Source organism: Lissotriton helveticus, chromosome 3_1 (genome assembly GCF_964261635.1).
Source record: "Lissotriton helveticus chromosome 3_1, aLisHel1.1, whole genome shotgun sequence".
Classification (NCBI taxonomy): Eukaryota; Metazoa; Chordata; class Amphibia; order Caudata; family Salamandridae; genus Lissotriton; species Lissotriton helveticus.
The window spans coordinates 955,347,515-955,375,236 of NC_136061.1; the positions used below are offsets into that span (position 1 = coordinate 955,347,515).

General features: G+C 44.6%; 1 protein-coding gene across 22 annotated transcripts in view; it reads right to left on the minus strand.

The window, feature by feature from the left end:
- Positions 1 to 27,722, minus strand: part of LRRFIP1 (LRR binding FLII interacting protein 1) — a 542,422-nt gene that overhangs the window by 204,080 nt on the left and 310,620 nt on the right. For 12 of the 22 annotated variants that reach the window (XM_078681355.1, XM_078681354.1, XM_078681341.1 and 9 more), the window contains exons 3-7: positions 25,315 to 25,332; positions 15,776 to 15,823; positions 14,861 to 14,905; positions 13,593 to 13,643; positions 1,267 to 1,329 (exon numbers count right to left, since the gene is read on the minus strand). The exons of 6 other annotated variants lie outside the window; for them this stretch is intronic. In XM_078681355.1, coding sequence (XP_078537481.1) covers positions 1,267 to 1,329; positions 13,593 to 13,643; positions 14,861 to 14,905; positions 15,776 to 15,823; positions 25,315 to 25,332 — 225 coding nt within the window. The remainder of the gene's footprint in view (positions 1 to 1,266; positions 1,330 to 13,592; positions 13,644 to 14,860; positions 14,906 to 15,775; positions 15,824 to 25,314; positions 25,333 to 27,722) is intronic. 4 more of the 22 variants (XM_078681347.1, XM_078681344.1, XM_078681340.1 and 1 more) reach the window with 1 other exon arrangement.

Below are 27,722 nucleotides of genomic sequence, written 5' to 3' on the forward strand. Positions count from 1 at the left end.
ATACTAGTGATTTGCTTTGCATTAAAGGAGTAGTGCAATTCACCCAGCCTGTCAGGCTTCAGTCTATTAAGCTACAAGGTCCCTATTTTCTTCCATCCTTTAACAAAAGGTTTGTGAAAGGGTTTTTTTCGGGTCACTATGTTCTTGTAGTTACTTTGTTTCTATTTAACAAATAGTTGCTTTTTAAAGTAAATACCCCAAAATTGGCCAATATAGCCGGACTTAGGTAGTTCTAAATCCTTTCTTTTGTTCAGAAAATATTGTTTTTTGGTCAAAATAAAAGCATTTTCTTATACAGACTTTGTAAAATGTGCTCTCGAATTCCACAAGTGGGCAGAACAATGTAGTGCTTATGACTAATAATCATGCCCCCAAGGAGGAGAAACAGAATGGATGGGAATGGCATGAAAACACTACAGCATAAACCTATACATTCCATGAATGTTTTTTCCATTGAAAACACCCATCCCATCTGCACAGAAAATGTCTGCATCTTTTGACTGACAATGTGAGCGTAAACAAGCTTTTTTTAAAAAAATTAACAAATGGGGTGGAAGAGAGGTTAGAGGGAGAAACTGAGCATGGTGTACTACATTTTAGCTAATTGAATACTAATGGAGACTTTGTTTAATTGCATGGTTTTCTGCAGCGTGGAAGAGTCCTCATGCGCATTGGAGTGCTGTATTTAATCAGCATTTACATAGTAGAAATGTGGAAACTAAGAGGCTTGAATAAAAGGCCCACTGCAGGCTTGAGCCTACACACCAGTCAAGAAATAAGATTCAGAACCAGAATGTATCTGGATTGTAGTCTGTTGACTGGCTGGAAAATCAGGAATCCATGGTCAGTAATTTGGAGTCAGACCGGCAATGTTTATGGATGGGGACATTCATTCTATTGAAGTCCATCCCTATATGCACCGCTGTTACATTACCACAGCAGAACTACCAACAACACCATGTCATGTGCAACATCTTAAGCCTGGCTTTCTGGCTAGCAACACTTACATACTGGGATCATGGAGTCCATGCAGACTATGTCAAAGTCAAAACTACCAGTTTCATAGCATAACATTGTTGTTGATTAAAATGTCACAACAGCTTGATGGCTGCTGGGACAGGATCCCTTAGCAGTTATATCACAGAAGAGATTGGCTGGGGGCGAATAGGGAAAGGCAGAAACCAAGCAGAAACACATGATAAACAAGTCGACACTTCCACAGCCAAAGTCACTGAAATCAAATCATGCCACCACGGCATCCCCTACCTGGCCGGACACAGCATCATTCTGTGTTTGGGAACGGATGGGAAGTGATATACTGGCTGGATACTGAAAGGAATGGAGGAGCAGCAGATTAAAAAACAAACAATGAACTTTGAGGTTTATTGGTGGACAAGGTGCCTTTCACCTCTGCAGTGGCTGCACTGTGTAAGCTTTCTCTCATTTGTTAAAGGTGTGTTGAGTCTCCACAGCTTACAAACATTCAGCACATGGGTATGATAGTTACAGATGATCTAAGAAGTGACTAGAATAGAATGGCGCTGATCTCTCCACCCACCCGATTGCCAGTGAATGTACAACCACCAGGCCCTACGGAGTAGACTTAAGGACACTGCTTGTGTCATAATACCCTGCTGGGTACACACAACTCAACATGAGAGAGGAAGACGGTAACAAAAGAGTCAATGCAGTTAAGATTCTTCTGTTGCAAGCCTTGAGAGATGGTTGACGTGCCATTCTTGGGACAAAATCTTGCAAAGCAAAATAAAAAAAATGTTTAGAGAAAGTCTTAGGGTTACAATTCAGTGACATTTCCAGTTTAGGTGACGTCAGCATTAACACACAAACATTGGTCCCTTCAAGGATTTAATTTCGAGAACAACAAGGAGGGCACCATTGACTGTACAGTGTCAAAATGACACTGCACTATTTTGGAGCGGCCTTGCTTGCACAGAGAAAAGGTGCAGAAAACTGTATAAGAATTAAGCCATGCACTATCTGCAGTGTGCAACGTGCCTCTAATGAATGAGCAGCTTGGCCTTAGAAGTGGAATCCTGAAAGGAGAGCCCAGTGCAAGGCCTCCTCAGTGAAAGAAGCAAATTCTGTAGCATTGTGTCAAAAGGATATAATATCAGCTGAGTGCATCCACACTGCTTGGTGCAGTGCAGTAAGATGCAAGGGCTCTCATAATTTGTGAACCAGAACAGAGAATGTTTGCAGGTACATAAATTTAGGTTTATACGTTTGCATCTGGTCACCTCTATAATGAACATTATTTTTATATCAATAACTTTAACTATTCTGACTCATTGAAAGAACCGAGATGTAGCCATTCTATTGATCCGATGAAGCTGCAGCAACCCCAGTTTGGTTTTCTGCTGTGCCACGAAACTGGATTATTTTGGGGCCAGCCAATCCGGTCTGCATGCTCCTACTCTACTGACATCGTGGAGACCATGTCAGGCTGGCAACCCTGCCCGGGTAATATTAGTTTTAAAAAACTGATAAGCATAAAGGTAACTTCTGCACCAGAGTACAAATTCCTGTTGAAGCCTACTGAGATTCATTTGAGTTTCAGCCTACCTAGAGGTTCTGGTCTATCTGGAAAAATAGGCCTCTATAGACGTTCTCTGTATTCAACAGACTTCAATGTTAAACTCTCTTCAACAGTGACTTTACTTAAAATAGTGAAAACAGTCATGTACGACCTGGTCAATTGCAAGTTGGACTACAGAAACACCCTCTATGCCAGGATCAACAAAAAACTCTGCAGAATGCTGCAGAGTATTCAGAACTCGGAGGCCAGAGTCACTCCAACCCTCACATTATGTATTGAAATCACACCACAACTGAAGGAGCTCCACTCCCTCCTCATACACAAACAAGAGGAATTCAACCAACTCACCCACACTTTCAAGGTACTTCATAACACTGGCCCAGCCAGACACGCCCACTCATCTGGACTCCCACTAGCACAAATCCCAGGCCAACACAAAATTAGATCCAGCAGTTGAGCCTTTCCCACCATCACTCGTAAAAGCATGGAAAAATCTGCCAATAGCCTCTTGAATTCTGCAAGGAGCTAAAGACCTGTTTTTTTCAAGTAGTCCCATGAGGCCCCAGGTGTGTTTAGACTCACACCTGCTCAGCGCCAGGACACCCTCGCGGGTGATAGTGTGCTCTACAAATCTACATAACATATATGTCCCTATTTTAATTTATCATATTTCTGGTCATATCAGACATAACTTAACAGTCATTCAGCCTGAGCTTTTCTATACTTTATCCTTTATAGAGGCAGTGGTTTTACTTGTTCTTTTCGGCTCGAATTACCTTAGATAAGCTGTTGTGGTACTTCAAGAAAGGTTTCTCTCTTGCAGCTCTATGTAAGCCTCTGAATGTGTATGTTGTTGGAACTCAAAGTTTTTTAACTTATTCCATCGTTCTTATTTTAGTTCCATCCGCTAATTTCTTACTTGCAGCAATACTGCCAAGACAGCAAGGAACATGTTTGAAGAAGGAGCAGGCTGCCGGGCTGTAATGTCAGAGCCATCTACAGCATTTGACATGGTGGAATATGGATATCCTTCTGGAGCTATTGTCCGCAGTGACTGATGCGAAGCTTAATATTACTCTCGGTTCATGTCCTTTTTGTCCCTGCACTCATAGCAGGTCTTGGGATTGCTGCACAGGTCTCCACTGTAACCCAGTCTATTATCTAGCACCTTTATTTTTCATCTTTTATGAACAAGATGAACAAACAATCCTGTACGTGCATGGGTCAAGAAGGTAGGAGGAAGACTACCCTCACTCACTGGAGACAAACGTTTTGGGGCTATGCTAGAGAACCAAAACGTCTAAGTTTGAGGACAAATTTGCTGATTTGGCATGGTTGTTAGCCCAGCATCTGATTGAGATGACATGAAAGTCAGCACAGGATCCTTACCTGAAAGTATGGTCCTCCGAGTTACTGAAATGAGCTGAGGCGGGGGCTGATGTTTATGTGAAGAGAGGCCGGTGATAGGAGGCACATGGGAATTACATAGTAGGATGCCATGATAACTAAGCTTAAAGCTAAAGATGACACTAGACCACCCTAGAAGTCCTCAGTAATGCAGGCATGCAGTATGTATCGACTAAAATTATACCAAGGGGAATAGTTTGTAGGGAGAACCCCCTTGACGGGAAGTGTTCTCATGTCCCAAATTTCTAACACTTCCACTGCATTGATCCTCTTGGTGGGTATCAGCATGTTTCTTAAAATGTAACCTGCATCCTTGCTCAATCACTGTGAAATGTGAACATAACAGTTGTGAACTGACCATGGTTGATGTTATTTTAGAATTTTGTTTATGTTACGTTTGTGTTATTACCTCTTTCAGTGTCTTTTTTTCCCCGTATGGTCAATTTGCTACATGTCTCACAAGGTTCTGTCTGATAGGTAAAGATTCGTACAGCGTGTTTATTCTGGATTAGAGCCACAGTTTAAACTGGAGGCTGTCTTGTATTTCATGTGTGAATAATGTTCACTTGTACATCTGGACGTGCTGTATCTATCCATTTGCACTTTCAAATACAGGTTTACAAAAAAAGATGACCAATCTTTCAGAGATGTTATGCAGATGATGCACAAATGCATCTGAAACTCACCAAAGGCCTGTCTATAAAAGTATCCTGGCAAAGTGTCCTCCATAAAATTCAAAGGTGAAGGTCGGTAAAAAGCTTGCTTCTAAACAGTTTTAATGCCAAGCACCTATTTGGCAAAAGAGAAAGTTAAGGACCATATCTAATTCCACTCAGGAGCTCTTTGAAGAACAGCTTCTTGTTAACTACTATAAAAAATCTAGTAGTCCTCGGATCAATATCTTTTGCTCAGTGCCCAGGTTGAACAATAGCACTGCTTTCACTGACTCAAATTGAGGTATCTCACTCTTCTGTTTACTGAGTTTCAAGCATACAAATGTGTAGGTGCCCGAGGGTCCAGAATGCTGCAACTCGCCTTATTAAAAAGATCACATTTGTGCAGCCAGAAAACCTCCGCATTTACGCCTATACACTTTGCAATGGCTGTGTGGTATTTAAATGTCTGTAATCGTGCACCTGGTTTCCTGGCAAAAAGACTTGAAGGCTGCAACCTTCCTTTGAACCTTTATTATGAGTTACTGGAAGGGGCGGCTCCACCGTAATGGCAGAGGAGCATCACCCCACTCGTCAGAGCCAATCAAAGAAAAATAAAATGATAATGAAACAATCTCATTCTATTTCTTTTTTACTGTATTTGACATGCGTGGAGGGGCGGGCCGGGCCAGGACAGGCAGGTGGTGGCACTTAGAAGTGTGCATGTATGTTTGGCCCGCCTAAGCTGGCCAAACATACATGCGCACTTCTATTTCTTCAACCCTGCTGTGAACGTGGCGGCTGTGCTCACAGCCAGGTTGGAGAAATGCCTCAGGCTCACAGGCAGTATCTGAGCGGCAGAGCAGGCTGATCAGACCAATCCAGACGTTGCTGTCCCAGCAGAGCAGCGTCTGGATTGGCTGAGCAGCCTCTGCCTTCCGAGAGACGCTGGGAGAACTCCGAGGTGGGAGGCGCAAGACGGAGGAAAAGGTACCTTTTAAAAAAAATATATTATTTTTGCTAACACCCCGCCTTCCCCCACCTTCGTGATGTGGCAGCCGCGACTGGTTACTGGGGTCCCCTGTGTACAAGCTGTGTACTAGGGGTGGGTAATCTTTTTCTACTCAATTTCCTGATTATAGAGTTCACTTTTGCTTGAGTCCCATCACTCCCACTGAAAAATCATCAAAACGTGTTCAAGGCACAGCTACTTTTAGGTACGCCAAGACCGAACTAAGAGACACCCTTGCTCTTAGAAACCTAGTACCCCTACAATCAAACGTGGACTGTCGTTTACTCGGGCCGTGCACTCTATGGCCTTTCGGCTTGGCTTGCACTGTATAAATACCACATACATACAGAATGCATGGAATAAAGTGTAGCAAATGAGTGAGGAAGGCCTGTGTATCACCTATAGCCAGTCCTGTCTTGCAGCCAACAGGACTTTACTCTGGGTCTCTAAATTCTCCTTTACCTATTAAAAGCCTGCAAGTCCCATATCTGAAAGCTGTTGCCTAAAAAGCCTGTACTCAATGACTGGAACACACAGTACATTAGCAGCTATAACTTTCGCTCAGCTAAACGTCTGAGCATAAACAGTATAGGCATGGTCTGTAAACAGCACTTCAGCACACTGCTCTTATGTGAAAAGTACTCCTGTAAGTGACTCAGGTTTGCATAGAAATTAGAGAGGCCAGACATAGGTGGATATTTTGGATTTCTTCAGGCATACTTTGCGGTTGCTCAGCTACTTAATTTCTTAATTTCAGCCTTTTTAGACAGAATGTCTGCCTTTTATGGTACCTTGGTGTAAACTGACGTTCAGATACGGATCAGATTACCTCAGAGCCCAAGCAGCCAAGGTGAGATCAAAGAAAGACATGAGAAAAAAAACGGTGTAAAAGGTATCTGTCAGATATGCACTATGAGCTCTTCGTGTCCCAAACCAGTAGTTTTCCTTTGAATTCGGACAGTTATGCTGGACTGCATAATACATGGCATTTTGAAAGTTCAGAGTATGCCAATTTCTCGCCTCTTGGATTTAAGGGCTGCACCTTGGAGGTAAGGTTTGATGAAGAGTTGTGGCACTTTCTAATGTGTTGTACGCCTGGGTGTAGTTACTTTACTGATGTGTTTATGTCCTTGTTTCGGAGTCCTCGTGTTTGTGCTTGTGTGACAGGATTCATTGTGTACAGTCAGGTGCTGCTGTGTCGGAGTCTTTGATTTAAAAGTGCTTTCGCTGTATGTGTTGGCACATTAAAGCCAGACCTACTGGACTCGTCAATGCTTGTTTACACTTGGACTTGAAACAAAAACATTCCTCCTGCTTATGCAGCTAAACAGCTACTCTGAAAAGTACCCAGTTTAGTGTTCTTCAAATCACTAGCACACACACGTGTACACAAGGATGAACTCTGGCAGCTAGTATGCAGGCTTTTAACAACAATCTGAAGTGGCAATGGGTGGTCAAAATCCTGGGCCATTTCCTTAATCGACCCAGACCTTAACCAATGAAAGGACAACAGAGTAAATTAGCAATGGCGGTAGACTTAGTCGACTAGATATACTGTAGTGCCTAAAGATTGCAATGAGTATCTGATAATCCCACAACTCTCACTGCCCTTGGTTACTGCACCACTTTTCATATTTTTCCTCTTGGTTGTTGACAGCTGGATTTTGCTTTCTGGTCCTTGTCAGGACTATGGTCTCAATTCCAAGGAGAGAGCATTGGAATGGGTTATCTAACACACCAACCTGTGTGGGAAGCTTATTTCACAGCGTGTGTTCTTTGCACAAGTTATTTTTGTGCAGTGCAAATATGAGAGCGTGGCAGAGGATGACAATCTGAACCTTGGATAGAGTGTCTGAACCTTGGACAGAGTCGAGCTGGCGTTCTCCTGAGGTATGTACTATCACCAGTCCCTTTCCACACCCACAATCATTAACAGCCTGATTCATCAAGGGGCCGTTTTGCGAGCCCCTAATAGCGAATCATAGCGATTCGCTATTGAGGACTCGCAAAACGGTATTCATGTAGGAATTGCTAAATAAATAGCGATTCCTACACATTCCTTATTGCGAGTAGCAAATTGCTACTCGCAAATAAGGAATAACTCCCCATTCATTCCTATGGGCCAAAAGGCCCATAGGAATGAATGGGGAGTATCCCTTATTTGCGAGTAGCAATTTGCTACTCGCAAATAAGATAGCGATTTTAAGGGTGCCAGGGGTGTCCAAAGGACACCCTGTAGCACCCCTTAAATGCACATTTGAACAGGTGTTGCGCACACACATGTCCAAAGGACATGTGTGTGTGTAACATGCAAAAGAAAAAAATGCACTAAAGTGCTTTTTACACTATTTTCGCAATTTACCAGTCAGACTTGGTGGTAAATTGAGACCAAATATTGCGATTTCGCTATTTCTAATTGGTTGATGAATTGCATTTAAGGAATCTCTATTAGAGATTCCTTAAATCCAATTCCTCGCAAATATGCGAATTCTTAAATAGCGATTTTTGCATTTGGGATGATGAATCCCAAATGCAAAAATTGCACTCGCAAAAGGCAAGATTCTGAGAATCTTGCCCTTTGCGAGTGCAATTTAGCTTGATGAATCAGGCTGTAAATGTCCCTGTAACCAATGCAAAATATCTGTTTGCTTGCAATCATATTTTCACCTCATTCCAAAAAGTGGCCACACTCGTGAAGGGCAACGCATAGCTCTCCAGACAGAACACAAGTAAGTGTCTAAGACAAATCCAGAGGCTCGTCCACCCTTACAATCATCATCAGATAATAAGAGGACAGATGTGCCAAGATGAAATATTCAACTTCCGGACATCCCACAAACGAGGAGGTCCGTTTTAATCTGGAATAAGCTTCAAGATGAGCTTCAAGTGACGCAGCCGCCCAAGCCACTTGCATGTTAACGCATAGGACAAAAACTCAGGAAAAGGGTGGTGAAAGGAGATTCTCTGAATACGGAAATCACTGCTCTCTCCACACTTTCTGCCAACAATCTATTAGGAAACGAGATTGATAAAGGCACAGTGTCAATTATATCTTAGACCAGGGGTCTCAAATCTTTTCTGAAATAGGAGCTACTTATGTTCAATGAAAATCACCCTGAGCTACTATTATTATTACTGTTGTAAGAGTGACTAAATCAGACAAGATTAAATTATCGGCCACCCCGTGCAAGATTACCAGCAGTGATCCCACTGGGTGCATCAGGTAGGGTGCCAGCAGTATTGTAAAAAAAAGGGCTTTGCTAATTTGGATTGCCTTTACAAGCGCAATCCATAACAGGCATAGCTGCCGTGCTCCTGGCACCATGTAACAATATTAATAATACATCTCCAGAGTGCCAGATGCTTTATGACTGACATTCCAGTTTATGAGTTCTGAAAATACACTCATTTTCTTCTCCAATACATACCTTTCAATATTGGGATACGTGTATTAATTCACTCAAGCAAAGCTTCCAATTTTGTAGGTTGAGCTACACAAGTAGGAAGGTGGAGAGCTATCAGTGGCTACTCGCTGCAGAAACCTGTCTTAGACATTTGACATCCCACGAACTGCATTAAAGGTGTTGGGTGGAGGAGGATGAGAAAAACGAGAGGGAAGGTTTTAAGAAAGAGAAAGTGAGTGATGTGTAGCGAGGCATCTTTTGTGCCCACCGCTCTTCTTCCTTCGTTCTGCCTCTTGGCACCACACCTTTCTCCCAGGCCAGCCTTGGTCACCACAACAAAGGGTGGAAGTGTTTCCCTATTAAGGGCAGGGCTGCGAGGTTACACATCACTGGGCTTGTGGGAGGGTTACACTCTGTGCCAATCTCTGAACATTGATTTGACTGTGCCAGAGTCCGCAGTGCAGACTGACTCACTTTGGTGCCGTTATTGTGTGGTAATAGTGCCCGGGAAAATACCAACACCTTAAGTGTTACATTTTTGTCCAGTACGATAATGGCCTCTAAATTCAGAATTGGCAGCTGAAATGGCAGATGACTTGGTAACACTGCATGTTTTTCCTGTTCAGACGCTTGGAGAACTTAAGTTTTGTTGCCCTGCAAACATTTCGTCAGACTTTACTATGCCAACTACGTGTGTGGAATAACTGATGGGTCTGTGCGGATTAGTACTCCAGTCCCAAATCAATTCGTTGCATCCTAATATGTATTACAGAACCATCTGCATGTGATCAGAGCCTCTGTACCCACACGAGACCCCCCCACCCCTCCGGCTGGCACAAGTATGTCAGAAACAGGCAAGAAACCAGTCGGAAGTGACTGTACAGGGCTCGGATTCAGCAAAAAATGAAGGGTTCTGTGAGGTCCAGGAACGCACCCCTGCTGACCCCGCCAGGCACCATCTTCCTGCCCCCAAGGCGTATTAGGCACGGCTAAGCGCTTAATGAGTTGTATGTTGACATCTCCGAGAAGAAGGATGAACCTGAATGAAAATAAGAGGATTACTGGGGCTTTAGATGTGGATACAACAAACTGGAGCGCCCCTCCGCCCGGCACACTGGACTGAGCCACAATCCCCTCGAAATCCTCCGCGTCCCCCAAAGCAGACGATCTACAGGTCAAGACCCCTGATGTGCGGCCCTCGACGTGTGCCCCACTTAACTCAAAAGAGACGCCCGCTCAGCAAATGAATGCGGAGGCTGTACTTGACTGAAAGGTGCAAAAAAAAACCACAGTGTCACTTACTGACCCTTTAACTACCCCTGCAAGCAGTTCTGCTGCAGTTTGCTCCTTGCGAGAGAACGGGATTGACAACTCCCCCTCTGAACTGACCGCAAGAGATTTTTTTTTACTGTAACCACACACTAATAATAATAATAATAATAATAATCCACATTTGTATAGCGCACAATCACCCGTTAGGGTCTCTAGGCGCTGGGGGGCCGTCGGGAAGATTAAGCGAGCTATTGCCCAGAGTCGCATGGTGCTGGGCTAACCTGCCGCCGGAGCCGGGGATCGAACCCTGATCCCCAGATTCAGCGTCAGTCGCCCTGGCCGCGGCGCCACACCTCTCACTAATCACTGTTCAATCTCTATTTGAGAATAAAAATGCGACCCTGGGCAAATGATACTAGTAAGTACTGCGGAAGACTGTTTTAACAAAGGGAGAGGGGAGGGTCACAAACAGATTGAAGTATGAAAATAGTTCCACAATTCTCACGTTCTCTTTAAGAATTTCTGGAGTTGCACTTTTTCACACTCTTAGGCCCCCATTAGGATGGCGGGCGGACTTGCCCGCCCGCGATCCCATTGTGTAAAGGGACCGCCCGCCATAAGGTCGGGGGTCCCGTGGTGGAAATTAAGATGCGCCCGCCAGTGGCGGGCGCATCCTATATTTTTAACATTGTGGCGGGCGTTGCTAAAAGCACCGCCCGCCGCAATGGTAAAAATACATGTAGTGCATTTCAAAGCACAACTTGACAGGCACTGCGTGGTGCCTGCCACGTTCTTTGAAATGCTGGGGGGTACCATTGGTACCCCCCATGTGCACCCCCCACCCCTCCGGAGTCCCCCAAAGCAGACTCCGCATGCCGGCAATGACGCCACAGAAAGGCATTGGAAAATGCCCATACTAATATGGCTGGGAGTGTCTGATAGAAACCAACCCTGTTCCGCCCGGTCACAAGGCGACCGGGGCGGAAAAGCGGCACAGGGTCTTTCCGTCCGCCGCGGACCCCACAGCCATAATAATATAGTGGGGAGTCATTCCGGCACGGATGGTGGCCTGGCTGGGGCGATCCACCCGCCATCCTAATGGGGCCCTTGGTGCGTTGCAAAATTCATAGTTAGCATTTTATTGTTGCAAAACGCTGAATATATTGCATAAGGAGCAAAGTCTTAGGCAGATCGGAATGCACCAGATATATTGACAGGTGTAACACATGCTCCTACACAAGGCCAGGGAGTAGCCAGAAAAATAAAATACCCCCAACTTTGACCCATCCCTCCAATGTCCCCAGGTGAACAAAGCGAGTAAGCTCTACCCACTCTAGATAAGGTCCCTTAATCTAACTTCTATCCATTTATTTCTCCATCCTTTAAGCCTGTCATGCATCCATCCATCTTTTCATGTTTCCACTAATACATCCATCCTTTCACCATTCCATACATAATTACTGTCTTGTATCCATCATTCTACTCACACTTCCAACCATTCCTCCACACTTTTACCATTCATCCATCCATCCATCCATCCATTCTCCTTCATCCACCCACTATTTCCTCATTTCAGTATGCCTTCTAGGGAGGTATTTGTGTTATACATGTACATATAACCTTGAATGTCATTTCTGTGAGTTTAATCTTGTATTTGTTTTTTAGTTTCTGGTTACAGGAGGAAAGGAAGTGACCCACTCCGCTTCGGCGGTGAAACCTACACAGGTTTACTACCCTTTTCTTAGGAGGCACGATCGTGTGATGCACCTTCAGATAAGAGTTGTTACAACATTTTCACATTGAGCATCTGGCTGTGTCTGGACCTGTTGGGACTGAACAGTTGTCCTTTATTTCCTGGACAGGAATGCGGTTATTACATGTGGGTGGGCTTTAGAACTACCGTCTGACGTGTATACACTCCCATTGTGAGATCTTCGGTTAGTTTCCCTGCTTAGTTTCAGAGACCCCCCACTACAGTTTATGGGGTTAATTTCCCCCCCATGTACCCTGATCATAGAGGATTCAGGTTGTCACCTTGGAGGGAACCTTGGCCACACTCACAACGCGGACTGGTTTTTTACCCGGTTACTTGCCATTACCTTCAATGCAATGATTACCCCGCCCACTGGTTCAATGTTACCCTTATTGTGGCACCGACTTGAGAGCATTTGCTCAGCACATTTTTTACCCAGTGAGGTGTGAGTTTTTTTTACCCAGTCCATGGTACGTACTCACTCCCCCCCCCCCTTCTCACCCCCCCCCAACCCCAGAGACAGGTTCTGTGCAGGTGCCGGACCTCCATGTCTGGGCTATACTAGTTCCTTCCTGGGATTCTTAACCTATATGATTCCTTCCAACCTCTTTCGAGGGTTCCTGACTCAGGCTCTTAATAGCCTGGATGGGTAACCAGGCGGGTTTTTTTAGTACCATTTTCCTGATTCTTCGGCTGGGACACAGGGTCTTATCACATACATGACGTACAGTTTTGTACTGTTACCGCCCATGTATTGTATGAATTCTTCTTTCTACGTTGTCATTTGATGTTTGACCGTAATGACTGCATTCGATTGATGATGTTGGTACTGTTTTTCGATTATCATATTACACACGTTATGGTTAACTCACTTATGAACCTTTTCTTTATGCTACATATGGGCGACACCAACCCTCGACGCTGTGCTTTGGGGTTTGAGAAGCCCCAACCTCGAGCAGCCCTTGCACCGAAGATCAGCCCCCCAGCATCTCCACGATCTGCGTGGGGCCCTTTTGCATTGTGCCACTCGACGCGCCTAACCGTCCACTTGCCACGCGGCTAGTGGCCATCTTGGCGACGAAACCTACAACTTTCACTGCAGGTCTGGTTGCTCCAGACTTGCCCTTGCTCCTGTAAAAGGGAGCACCGCTCTGACCTTGCTGGTCCGAGTAACAAGCCTTTTTCGATTCCTGCGTGGCTTGCATTAGCCAAGGCCTGTTTGCTTCAATCAAGTCGCCGATTCACTATTTCTGGAAATGTAGTGCTTCACATGGCTAAATCACAGCACGCTGATGGCCTTAACAGTTCCAATAGGATACCTTCGACACACCAAACCCTACTGAGAAGAGTAGTTTTCCCCTGAAACTTAATTTAGTCTGAGAGCCCACGGCAACTTGATCTGGATCATCCACTTCTCCCCCTTCAGGAAGGGACAAGGCTCCCCATCAATAATACCCAAGGCAAGATTGACCTTTAATATTTATGAAAAGTTATCAATAACAAGTTACTTTTATTTCCATAAGCACTTACTGACCCTCAGGCTGCCGCGGCTCCCCACAGACATACGCTCATCTTCATCTGAAACCTGAAGACAGAGAGCAGAAATGGGGAGGAAGAAAAAGGTGAAGAAGAAAATATGGAACAAGATCAGAGGGATGATGATGATGGGACAGATTATACGAGGAAAGAGAATAACATTTTAGAGGGAAGAGAAAGGCAGAAAAGGTTATTAAAGAGACACCTTGAAATCTAGTCAGACCTAAGCCAAAATTGACCATAGTAAAAATAAAAACTGGTGTAAGGAGTCTAGAGTGACTTAGTGCTCCCCACTTAGTGCAGCCTCCCTCTGAATGCATTATACTACAGCTGATTCTCACCCAACCAGGGCGCCCCACACAGGCTGTAATCCAGATTTGTCCTTTTTAAGTTCCCTGCTGCACACGTCACATGCTGGACACCAACCAATGTACCAGTGTAGTCTAGGCTGGCCACTGCACCTGCACAAGCTACACTCTGGCCCAGGATCAAGTATGTTGCTCACCTCGTACAGCTCACCCATCACATCCAGATGAGACCACTCGCGGAATACGCTCGTATAAGGCTACGTCTGCACACATCTTGAAAAGATCCTGGTCTCTCTTCATGCTCTTAGGAAAGTCTGCCATGAGACTTGAATAGGCCTTCTCCTGCTTTTGTTGTTATTTTTTGTTAGTATCCTGTATTGACTTACACACACCAGAGCATCCTATAACTGTCCTCCAAGAGTGTTCACCTTGGGCTGTCCTCTAAAGACACCCTACCCTCTCCAAGGGCTGTGTGTAGGTTGCCCTCTGCAAGCATTGCACTTTCCTGAATGTCCTATGAGGATACCCCACTGTGTAATGACCAGTTCATTCAATACAAAAGTCAGTTATGGCCAATCACTGCAAGTGTTCCACACTGGCCACTTTATGCGAGGATATTGGACAAAAACTGCTAACTGTAGTTCATGTGGTGTAGGCTGTTCTAAGCATCCAACCCTCTGTGTACGCTGCTCAATGCGCGTGACCCACAGAAGGTTCCTCTTCCATTCTCCTACTTTCCAAGAGTACTGTGGACAGAAATCCATCCAAGGTTAATAAACAGCTGTCAATTACTAATCTAAAGACGTGCTTACAAACATGACATTTATTGTATAAACTTCACGAAAGGCAAGCTTAACATTACTCAAAAAAGAGCAAAGCGAGGAGAGAAAATGTAGTTAAGAGAAGAAGCAGTGGATGTGAAGGAGAAGATGGACTGAAGACATAAGCACACACTCACCGATGTGTTCCTCCGGGGTCTGTGAGAATAGCGCTCACTGTCTTCCTAACGAGGCCAGGCAGGAAAGGAGAAGTAAAAGAAACAGTCAAGAGCTGGAGAAGTAGGAAAGGTAAACCTCATCCCTAGTCAATGAGGAGTCACATTTAAGATCACATGCATCTCCTGCATTATATAAGGCTGTATATTTCCTTATTTTTATTATTATGCACAAAACAACACCTCATCCACCAACCCCACCTCTCCCAGTCAAAAACCTTCGTTGCACAGCATTGAGTAGCATAAATGACACGAGGAGTCGTGAAACACTAAAGCCTGAAAACGGTACAAATGGCAGTAACCATGTCCTTCACCAAGCGAAAGTCTACCAGAACACCCCGTAGCTGGGATGAAACTGGACTTCATGCTGAGATATTCTCTTTAACTAAATCCAGGTAATGGAAACTCAACACTTGCTGCTAATATCAAATACAACCCTGTAGAAAGGCCAAATTATGTCTCAAGATTAGCTCATGGAAATCACTCAAAATGAATAACAGGAATTTACCTCCTTAACAACACAGCACAATGACCTAAAAGAGGGCTAATGACTAAGTTAAAGGGGACTCTAAGAGGAAACCATCAAAGCACTGAAATATTAAAGCATTATAATGGGCATATCGTGCTTTGCGGATGACGCTCTATAAAACGTGCAAACAAATAAATGTTCACAACAAACTACAATTATCTTCTAGACTAACAGTGCATGGAGAACATCAAACTACGGAAGGAAAATATGTGCAACTAAATGCAGAAATTGCTAAACCATGTTTTTGAGAAATGAAGATAACATCTGAGCTACTTCTGCAAACTGGCCAGAAAAAATATAGAAATATAAAACAAACACCACTTAAAGGCCGTGAGGACGATTAGGCCTACCATCCACTGTTCGATGTCGCCCCACTTCGTATCCAGACCATAATATTTCTGGAGAGAGAGAAAAGGAAAGTAAATGTGAGAAAAAGTAAACATGAAGAAGTAGTAGAAAGGTGAGGTGCAAAGCCACAGGACTCTCGCACTTGCTTGTAGAGCATCAACGAATGTGACCAGGCTGGGATGGCCAAACGTACACAGCAAGACATGCACTCGGTGCAAAAAAGTGACATACTCAAGGGGCAGAAGAGAACAGACCTGGAAGGGGTTGTTGCTGCCTTTCACAAGACCTCATGCCACCAGATTACACATGCACCACTACTAGAACACAAAATATGGAAGAACAGTGGCTGGATCAAAGAAAGTAAAACATATCGCTGAAACCTCAAAAACACTAAAACCGGCCTTCACTCACTTTCCATGAATCAGAAGCCCATCAAGAACAGTTGGTGCTTCATGGTAATCGTGCAATACTGGCCAGAATTAGGTATGAGGTTTTACTAAAGCCAGGGTTTACAGATACTGCGAAGGAGGTGTACAGCATGCAAGTGACAAACACCTATCTAAGTCTACATGCACTAATGCAAATAGCAAAACATGCACACACGAACATACCTGAAATAATGCATTCTCATCGAAAAAGTGAAAACAGACACATTCGTGCACTAATGGTTTACACAAGATCAAAAAGCGTGTTTGCTAAAGAGGGTTGGGATTTAACTTGCAGCTTCAAAATGTGTTTTCCAAAATATGTATTCCACATTCTCTTTAAGAGAAGGGAGAAGTGAGGGATTGAAACGTGATTTCTCCATCATATGCTTTGACAACAGATTCCTGGTAACCAGGCAGCAAAGCTCAGGGGCTCACCCAGCAGTCCTGGGCAGAAATCCATGATTCCTAGAGCTGAATTGCACAGACCAAACCGGACATTAACAGGGACCCCCCACAACCCCCGTACTACGAAGGAGTCAGCACCGAAGCACTTGAAAATAATGGGGACTAAGTGTCTACAGCGAGACAAGAAAACCCAGAGATGTACAAGTAAAAGAGGCTAGAGAAGTGTAGAGGAAGAAATAAGAAACAAGTGTCAGAAAGCTCGAGGCGCCAAAGAAGTTCGGCAGTAGTGACAGAAGGTGCAAAAGAACAATAGAGAGTAAGTGTTAGGAAGATAGATATTAGCAAACTAAATGGCAGTTGAAACAGATTAAAGTGATGAAGATAAAAGTGACAAAGAAAGATTACAAAAGTGGAAAGGTGATAAAGGCAGAATGAATACAGGAAATAGAAACTGATTAAGAAAGAATAGGCCGAGAAATAAAGCGGAGGAAAAGGTGTATGTGTGTAGGGCTGAGCCCAACCCTAAAAGTGTGAATGTTAACAGGTCCAGATAGCAGGATTACAATTCTAAGACTGGAAGCATGGTTCGCTCTAGCACAATTCAAACAAAGGCACTCGCCTTACAGACCACAAACGGTACCTGGCCTCCAAAGGAAACGTTTTTTAATTTTGAGCCTTTTGTTTACTTTTGCCTTGTCTGATGTGACACATTCTTTAGGCTCATCCACTAGGCTTTTCAGAATGTTAAGGGCTAGGAGGGAGTGGCAGCTTGTATTAAGAGCAGGATACGGAGTGTGGGCTTTGTCTTTAGCCCAGGAAGCACCATGTTGGAGTGTTTATAGTTGAACAAATGTGCCCTTAGAGGCTGTGGGGGAGACATACCTAACCTGTTAGCAATAGAATCATAACAAAAAAGCAGCATCTCACGAGAAGTTGTCTGAAATAGTTATTAGACTATCAAGATACGTACCCTATTTTTTATAAAGTTTTATATAGCACGAACATGACCCACGGAGGTATCAGAGCGCTTTACAGTATATAATTATACACATATTCTACATACAATCGGAAATCGCATATAATACAGAAGAGGTAGACATTGGTGTTTGGATATAGTCGGTGGCAAATAGGCATCAGAGAGTTTAGGATGTTAATTTGTTCATTAGAAACATTTTCGTTTCCTTTTTTTGAAGGCGGTAAAAGAGGAGATTCTGCGTAAGTCTGGGGGAAGATAGTTCCAAATCTTCGGTGCGATACCGGAGAAAGCTCTGCACCCAGTTCTTTTTTTTGTGGAAGGATTGAGGTTTTAGTAGTAGTGAGCTCGCGCTTCGCAAATGTCTGCAACCTCCCGACCACTCTAGCTTCTGTGCTAAATAGCTGGGTGTGTTGTTATGTAGGGCTTTGTGTGTCATGCAGGGGATCTTTAGTTCTATTCTCGACTCGTAGGTTAGCCAGTTCAAAGCCGTCAGGGCCGGGGTGATGTGGTTATTTCTTTTTATTCCGGAGACCAGCCTGGCCGCAGCGTTAAGCGATGCCCTGATCGATGCTAGCTTGTATTTTGGAAGACCGCATTGAGTGGTGCTTCCACAGTCCAGTCTTGGTAGTACTAGAGCTTGAACCGCCATTTTTAGATCAGTCTGTGGGAGCAAGGGTTTAAGTTTCCTTAAGATACTCAGCTGAAAATTGGCTCCCTTGGTGGCTTTGTAGATTTGTGCCTGCATATTTAAATGTGTGTCCAGGGTGACTCCCAGGGATTTTACGGAGTCAATGATGTGTGGGGTACAATTAAAGGAAGTTAGATGCTTCAGCCATAAGTCTATCTTGGGTGTGTGATTGGGAGGGGAGATGAGGAGGAACTCAAGTTTTCTTGATATAGAGCATGAGGTGGTTGCCATTGAGCCAACTTTGGTTATTATGAAGAATGGCGTTGAGGGAGAGGAAGTCATCTGGAGAGGAGATTTTCATACATAGGTGAGTGTCGTCCGCATATAGGTGATATAGAATGTTTGCAGAATTCAGCGCATTAGCAAGGGGTTCCATGAGTAGATTAAAAAGGATTGGTGATAGTGCTGATCCCTGTGGAACTTCTTGTGTGACCATGGAAGGTTGAGAGAATGATTGCTTCATCTTGATTCTTTGGGTGCTGTTGCTTAGGAAGGAGGTGAACCATTGCAACACTGGACCGGTTAGGCCCATCCTTCGTTCAAGTAGGGATGGTAGATTGTCATGTTGAACCGCGTTGAAAGTGGAAGATAGGTCAAGAAGTTTTAATAGGCATGATTCGTTATGATCTAACATTTTTAAAATGTCATCCATTATGTGGGTGAGTACTGATTCAGTACTGTGACCTTGATGGAAGCCGGATTGGTGTTTATTTAGGAGGTTGAAGTTCTCGATGTGGTTGCAAAGATGAATGTACACATTTTTCCAATAATTTCGCCAGACTGGTGATGCTGGACAGAGGGCGATAGTTGTTGAGGACTGTGGAGAGGGAGTTGGCTTTCTTTAGTATAGGTGTGACCTGCCCTATTTTAAGGCAGTCAGGTATGGAACCTTGCCTCAGAGGCGTTAACAATTTTTGCTCATAGTGGTAGAATAGAGGTTTTTATCAATTTGAATACAGATGGGGGTAGGAGATCGAAGAAATGATTGGCAGGGTTGATCGCTAGCATGGTGCTATAGATTTCATGTTCAGGGATGGGTGAGAAGGAGTGCCAGTTGGCATTGTTTTTTGGAACTTCGATCGGAAAGCTAAAAAGCTCCTTGATCTGTGTACACTGTGATGCCTGGATGCCACGTCATGCGATAAAGCCTTTTAGCACTGCATTGTTTCCAAATGCCTCCAGACTGGGGGCCTGGGCTGGGATGGGTAACATAATCCCACACCTAACACAAAAGACGCATGTTTGTGCCACCTAGACCTGCAACTGCCCATAACGACAATGTATGAAGACCACGCACCTTCCCAGGGCTACATGAAGTGGTTGGTTAGCAACCAATCAGAAAGTTGAGCTTGGAGGCTTTACCTCAGAGCAATTGGTGGCCTGCGTGTGGCACTGGCACTACAGGCCAGCTTCCCTTGGGTCAGTCAGGTGATCAGGCCACACAGGTTAGTGTGTTGTTGACACATTGGCCTGCTCACTCGGCCTCCACGAGAAAGACTGGTAGAGGGAGCAGCAGCAATGTGCAAAGACTAGAGGATTCAGGCCCACTTAGCCAAAAGTGTAGAGAAACTCACCCAAAGCCACTGAAATAGCTAGGTTTGGACCTGCAACTATAATCAGCCCGTCTACAGAGTAGGGAGGAACTGAGGATGGTTTTAGTGAGGCTAGTGCACGCTATGGATCTGCAAAAACTAGTTCCTGGCTCCATTGCTAGTAGTTCTACAATGAGGAGTGGAATGGAGGGTATTTCCATGGTTACTGGGAATATTCTGAGAGCGCTGTAGTTCCCGGTGTACTACACAGGGAACTACAGCGCTCTCAGCAGCAGTACATGTGACAAGATTGATGGTTATGCGCAGTACCAAGGTTTCCTCCTTTGCAGCACCTAAAATACTTGCATCATGCTGTTCCTCTATGCTGCACAAAAAACATACTGCTGCGTGGTTCTCCAGGAAGAGAAGCGGCGCTGTAAGTGAGCAAAAAAATGAACATAGAGCCAGGGCTCTTTAGGACCCTCTTTTCCTGTCACTCACCAGCTGAAGGAAAAAAATACTTTCCTGCCTGTCACATGCTAGTGGTGCAACGCAATATCACCAAAAGTGTCTTTCGTGACACAGGCAGTAAGAGACAGGTGACTACTGTTGTTTAGCATTGATTCTCCAGGGCCTAAAGAACATGTTATTACCTGTGGTAACACTCTTTCAGGTGGATACTATATTTAACTGTAGATACCTCACCTTTAGCATAATCCCCAGACATCAGTCTGGATCCAGAAGCTTTTCACAACAGTGCTCCTGCGCGCCTCTAAGTGACATTGTGTGGCTCAGTGTCAACTTCTTTCCACTCCAGAAGTGACAGAGCAGAGTCATATATAGAGCCCAAACTGTGACCGCATTCTTTACCCTGGTGGAAAGAGCCCTCAACCCTTTTGGGGGCTGCTTCTTGGCGGATTCGTAGCAAATCGTAACACAAAAACTGTTCACCTGGACTAAATTCTTTTCTGGGCCGCAATTCCATTTTTGCCCCAGAGAACCCCACAAAGAGCTGATAACCCACCCAAAGGTCTTTGATGCGATTTATTTAAAAGCTCAAAGACGTTTTGCGGTTCAATCAATGGAGTCTCTTCTCCTCTTTCGAGTAGTGAGGCATAGCAAAGAACATTGAAAGTGTGATGAACTGCCCAAAGCAAAAAGGGGTTACTACTTGGCAGATCAGCACTCATTGTCTGCACCACCGGTTTGTCAGGAAAGAAGGTGGATGGCGCGAGAGGGCCTGGTGCTCACTCATGTGTCGGTCTGAAGTAACCACAGTGAGGAAAACAGTTTTAGCATAAGGAGACACAACAGACAGGTGTGAATCAGCTCGAATGGAGAATAAATAAGGAAAATCAGGATAAAACCGATTCCACGGAGCATCAGCAAGGGTTTTGGGGTAAGAATTATGATCCAACCCCTTTAAAAAAACCTCATCACAGCATGTGATTTGAACAATGACATCTGGTCTGGGAAATGCAAAAAAGTCGAAAGGGCCGACAAATCACCTTTAATGATGCCCACTACAAGTCCTTGCTGGGCCAAAAACAGAACAAACAATAAAACGTCAGAAAGTTTACAAGATCCTGTCACAAGCTCCACAGTCGGCCACATACTTGTCTCAGCATCCTGTACAAACGTGTTCTGTAGAAGGGAGCCAAGCAACAAGGAGAACATCCATGACCTCAGCTGGTACATCAAAGGCAGTCCACTGTCCACGTACGGAGATGAAGATTGCGCAACACTTGGTACAGAGCCCTGCCGCTGCAATAAAAAGTGCCCCCAAAGAGAAAGCCTGATCAGCGGGACAGATGCTCATGCCTTAAATTTTCATGTACCTCCACTCTCCTGGTCCATTCAGGCAAGATTTGGGTGTGTGATTCCGAGCCCAACTCTTCTCTGGCTCGACTGAGGATGCATCTAGTATCTACGTTGATGTGCCTGGTAGTGTGGTTCAAGCCTCAAACCGCAAGGTGAATCCCAACTCCTACCCATTAATACCCCTGAACAGAGTCGAAAAGGATCAAGTCATTTGGGAAACAAATATTCCCATTAGCCACCCTAGCCAGTCAGTGACACTTGTTTGCTGGGCTGATATACACATGGTCTGTGGGACATGGTCAGTGAGATCCTGACAGCAGTCCCTGAAGACCTTTGGGCCTCCCTGGCACAGACCTTTCAGGAAATCCAGTATGCAATTTAATATGTTAGTAGGATCTTTTAGACCCTATACTGCAGTTCCCTCAGCAGACCCGTCCTTTTGCCAATTCTATAAAGGGCTGACATACAGGCAATGTCAGGCCACCACCACCAAAGGACCTTCCTCTGGCACAGATACTGGAGTTGATGTCGATGGGACCAGCGCAGATTTTGGCACCAGTGTGTAAGTTGATGCAGAGGATGGATCCACCAGCAGTAACTCAACTGGAGGCCCTTGTTGATCCTTGGGGCCCAAAGACATGCCAGACAGAACCAGCAGAGTGCCAAAGATGTGCATTATGGCCTCCATGAAGGCTTGATCTGTATCAACATCACAAATGACCCATGAAATTTGAGGTTGATTCGGGACCATCAGAGGAATCAGCTCTTTGGTGGATCAGGGGGCAAGAACGGGTTGCACATTGACGACAATGCAAATTCTCTGGAGAGCAAGAGCAGCAAGATGGGGACGGGTCCCACTTAGCCTTCTTGTCTTACCCTTCGTCTTAGTACCGACCTACCCAATGACTTTGACCGTGATGAGGACCTGTAATGGGAACTGCCTCTGTAGTGAGAGCAAGACTATGCTCGCTACTTTGAGCAGGACTTACAAGGTTTCTTTTGGCGTTCAGTGACTTTCAGCTTCACTTCATGGTCCTGCATCACCTTCTGGATCATGAGGGAGCATTCCTCATGCAACTTGGAGGTGTGTCTTCAGCCCCAACACCAACAGTATACCTCGTCGCGGTCTGTCACATGCATTTGTTTGTGACAGTCCCTGCATGGTATAAATCATGCAGTCTCCGAAGGAACTTTACACTCTTGTTTTAATTTTTTTTAAATAGAAATCTAGGCAAAAATAAATCAATGACGAAGAAAATAAAGAGCTGCACTCAGGATCTGTATCTGAAGGAGTGGAAATAAAGAAATGGACATCAGCGTGCAGGGGTGAGGTCTATACCTACCCCACTCCATCACTTGTGGGGCAGAATACCTCAAAGATGGAGTCACACCAGACCCCCAGATTCAGTCTGGTGCAAGGAGACTATTCTAAAGCAAAAGATTTTAAGAATTAATCCCCACTTACTTCACAATGACTGTCAAGTTTTTCTTTTACTGCTTTTGACCCTAGATAAAGTGCTATATAAATTGATAAATAACATATCCTGGTCATTTTGATTATGCTTTGTTGAGCGAGACTCCATGTATACATTTGTGAATAAAGGATGCTACTTCACATGCATTATTACATAGGTCATGTGTCTTGTAAATAATTCTTAGGGAGGCTCACGCCACACCTGTTTTAAGGTCCTGACACTTTTTTCATCCCATCTAACGCACTGGTGCGAAGGGATCCCTGGATTTAAAGTGGGGAAGGAGTGTGAGGTGATAGTCTCCCTTCACGGCATTTAGGCACAGGGGTGACGTGAGAAAGAGGATGAGAAAAGGATTGGGAAAAGGATATATGGGTTTTGAGTTACTTAAGTCAACTGAGCCCATGCAACACCTCCTTCCACATAAGGTGTATTATGTTATCAGGGCGATACCAAAAGGGATGATGGACGGAACGTTGGAGAAAATCAAACACTCACCCCCAGTCAACTGATCTGGGTTGAATCCATCATCATTCTTTAGCTCACTCCACCACCCCAGTTCAGACATGGCCATATGCAAATCAGTCTGACCCTGTGCCTCATGAGATCAGTCCAGCCCGAACTGCCAAGCCATGTCTTCCCTGGACCAGAAACAAGCATCCTGGGACTGGTGTCTGGCTAATCAGCCATCATCAGCCAGGCTAGCTTGAATCCAGTGGCAAAGTGAGCAAGGGACCGACGTCTGGGTATACCCTGCCAACTTAGGGCGAACAAATCAATACCAAAAGGGGATGATGGACGGAGCGTTGGAGCAAATCAAACACTCACCCCAGTCAACTGATCTGAGTTTAATCCATCATCATTCTTTAGCTCACTCCACCACCCCAGTTCGGAAAGGCCATATGCAAATCAGTCTGACCCTGTGCCTCATGGGAACAGTCCAGACTGAACTGCCAAGCCATATCTTCCCTGGACCGGAAACAAGCATCCTGGGACCGGTTTCTGGCTAATCAGCCGTAATCAGCCAGGCTAGCTTGAATCCAGTGGTTTTGCTTTGTTGGCCCTAAGTTTAAGGACGGTTCACATGAGGCACAGGGTCAGACTGATTTGCATATGGCTATGTCTGAACTGGGGTGGCGGAGTGAGCTAAAGAATGATGATGGATAAAACCCAGATCAGTTGACTGGGAGTGAGTGCTTGCAATGTTCAACACTCCTTCCATCATCCCCTTTGGTCTTGCTTTGTTCGCCCTAAGTTGGCAGGGTATGCCCAGACGTGGGTCCCTTGCTCACTTTGCCACTGGAATCAAGCTAGCCTGGCTGATGAGGGCTAATTAGCTAGAAACCGGTCCCAGGATGCTTGTTTCCGGTCCAGGGAAGACATGGCTTGGCAGTCCGGGCTGGACGGTTCCCATGAGGCACAGGGTCAGACTGATTTGCATATGGCTTTGTCTGAACTGGGGTGGCGGAGTGAGCTAAAGAATGATGATGGATAAAACCCAGATCAGTTGACTGGGAGTGAGTGCTTGCAATGTTCAACACTCCGTCCATCATCCTCTTTGGTTTTGCTGTATTATGTTATCAGTCTTGAGTCTGCTCTACAGATCCCACTTCTGTCTTGCTCGCTGTGACACTACCAGTTCCATGATTCTGTACTACCCTACTTGTGTGACAACAATCTACTCCACCCTGTAAAGTCTGTTTGGAGCCAGTAATAAGACTAATTTGGGGCAAATGTGGGATTGGACAAAGGAGTATTTGGTAGAAGTGAAGCAACAGGGCATACAATTTGGTGTAGAATGAGAATGGTCGGGTGGATGGCAAAATATGTTGTCACCTAAGCAGCAAAAATCCTTCCATTGGCCTGGTTGGGAGTTTTGCAATTGAGTAAGGGTCAAGAAGTAACTGGGAAGCCAGAATTAGCCAACAATGCACCCAGTCTCTGCATCCTACTCTTTCCTGAACGGAGTTGAGAAAATCTGGGCATCTGAACAATGCATGACACTATAAGTGGGACATACCCGGGAATAAGTTCGCGGTAGCACTACAAATGGAGTGCTAAGCATAACAAAGTCATTATTTAGACCCTTCCTATTTGGAACTAATCAGCTGTCCTACTGCCTCAGCACATCTGTGAGCAGCCGGAAGAATTGATGTGGAGAAGGACTGTGGATGAGGAGGAAAGGAAACTGGGACTGCATGCCAGAAGCTCAAGCCTACCTTCTGCACTTGATAGATCTGCAAGAAAGAAAAGAGCAGAGAAGAGAGAAACAGAAGCACATTGAGTCAAGAGACTACAAAATCAACACGTACATAATTTGCAATGTAAAGGTGTTCCAACTGTAGCACTGAAATGCTGGATCAGAAAGGATGCATATCACTCCTATTGATGGATTCACATTGTAATAATTAACATTGCCCTTTAATGCTGGTTGTGATTTAAGGATGGAGTTGTTTTCTTACAGCTGTTACGCTCTTTCTTTTCATGTTTATCCTGAAAGGAATCGCTTTGCCTGGGAGTCTCTAACCCCAGAGACAACTTTAAGTGCTTTCCAGGAAAGCTCTATTCTCCTTGACGGACAAAGCCACTTTTTTACCCTCCATTTAATTTAACATTCACATAGTTTTTCCTAAAAGGATTGTTTCCTTTATCTCCTAATGTGTGTAAGCACAAATGAGTGAAATCCCAGTTTGAGGAATGCCTCAGTGAAGTATAATGGTTTCCCTGCTCAAGTGGCAGTCTAGGGCCATGACAGTACCTCCCAGATAGACTATTTGGAAAGGCCATGAGCAAATTAAGAATTTGTTCTACTTCTCTTCCTTTTGGTTTGTATGGGCTTTCTTTCTGTTAACTCCATACCCCCGCTTGGTATGAAAAGTGACAGTAAATATGCTACATTTTGGAGTTGCAGGTTGCCTAAAATCTGAATGAAGCTTCTTGCTGATTAGAAGATGGACTCTTGCCTAGTTACCCTCGACTATGCAAGCCCTGGTCCCCTCCAGCCAATACGTTTAAGGCCTCTGGGGAATAGAGGAGAAGATCTTGTGTGTTGGGGCTAGACGCTGACCACATCTCTCGAAACAGGGCAATGCTGCAAAAGAAGTTTGGTCTGAGGATCATGTAGACTGGAAGCACCCAGCCCCCCCACCCCCATGGGGAGCCCGCTGTCCCCAACCTCCATGAGACCATAGTGCTGGCAATGTGACAGATAGCGGAGCTTGAGTGAAGGTGCATCATGATGACTATTATAATGACCACAATCCAGATGAGCAGCCCAGACCGGTGTTCCTGCTGGGCAGGCATTTTTACAATCAACAAATTACCAAATTTCCAAACAAGTGTATGGGAAGCCCTCCTGTTTCTAGTCTCAACTTGCAATCAGCCAAAACGTCTAGTCCTTTCACACGTGTTTCAAACAAAACATCAAGGATGTCAATTCACCAAAAAATCAGCGCGACATTTATGCAAGACTATCACTTTGTATCTTTCTATTATTGTACTGCCCCACACAAAGTTTACCTATTAGGGAACAAGAGACGTGATTTTCGCCTCTGGGTTTTGCAGAGATCGAGAGCAGAAGTGTCTCAGAGAGACTGTTCTGAACAGTAACATTTACCCTATACAGTCAGTCGACAGCAGCCTTAATCTTTTATTATAAAATGTTATGCTATGCAAAAGCGGTTAGTTGTCCTACCTAAGAAAATTATTTGGCTAGACACCTTTGGTTTCCACCAGTGATACGATCATTACAAATGTGTTGCTCGAATAGGATTTCCTTAAAAACCAGAAATCAAGGGGAGTTTGGCAAAACAGGAACAGTTTATTTATTTAAACAGTTCGGCCGGGAGAACAGTTACATTCACTAGGTTTGAGGAATGTCTCAATTTATCTTGAGGTTTCTTTATCTACAATATTACAAGAGCAATAAAAGGTTTCTGACGTACAATATATGGCGAGGAATGTCGGTTGCTGCCTTTAAGGTCATAAATGAATGGTCAGTTGTTACTACAAGCGAGTCTTGGGGAGCACATGATCACTGTGTGTACTAGGCCCTGATTGGCTATGTGTTCCTAACTCGGGTGGCATCAGACTTTAGGATGTTTTTAGGAGCGCACACCCCCACCAGCCACATGTGCTTTATTGGGGCAATGTCCCCTGACCACCGTAATGTCGCTGCACCGATCTGTGGAATTGATCAAGAGTTTACTGCTAGGTGCATGCCTGCCAGCTATGCAGCCTCCCACTTGTGACCCATCAATCAGTAATCTAGGGCCTGGGTTGCAGGGCCTGCCTGCCCATGTATTTAAGTGTCGAGGTAGATGTGAAGTTCAGAACAGGTGATTTTATTAATAAGGACGATAGTTCATTTTTGTCGACATATGCATTGATAGCCATATTAACAAATGCTCTATCAAATTACATGCATAAAAATACATATTTTTAAAAGACGAAAGTGACCTTTACTGATGTATAAAGAGTGTCTGCCAAGCTTTTTGTCCAGGTTCTGCTGATTGCAAAGAGCACATAGCATGATTAAAGGTGAGAATGTATGTTCTCTACAGGCGCTCAACACTGTTGCTTGTAAATGTTAGTCCAAAGTCATTAGGCTTCTACATGGGCAGGCTTT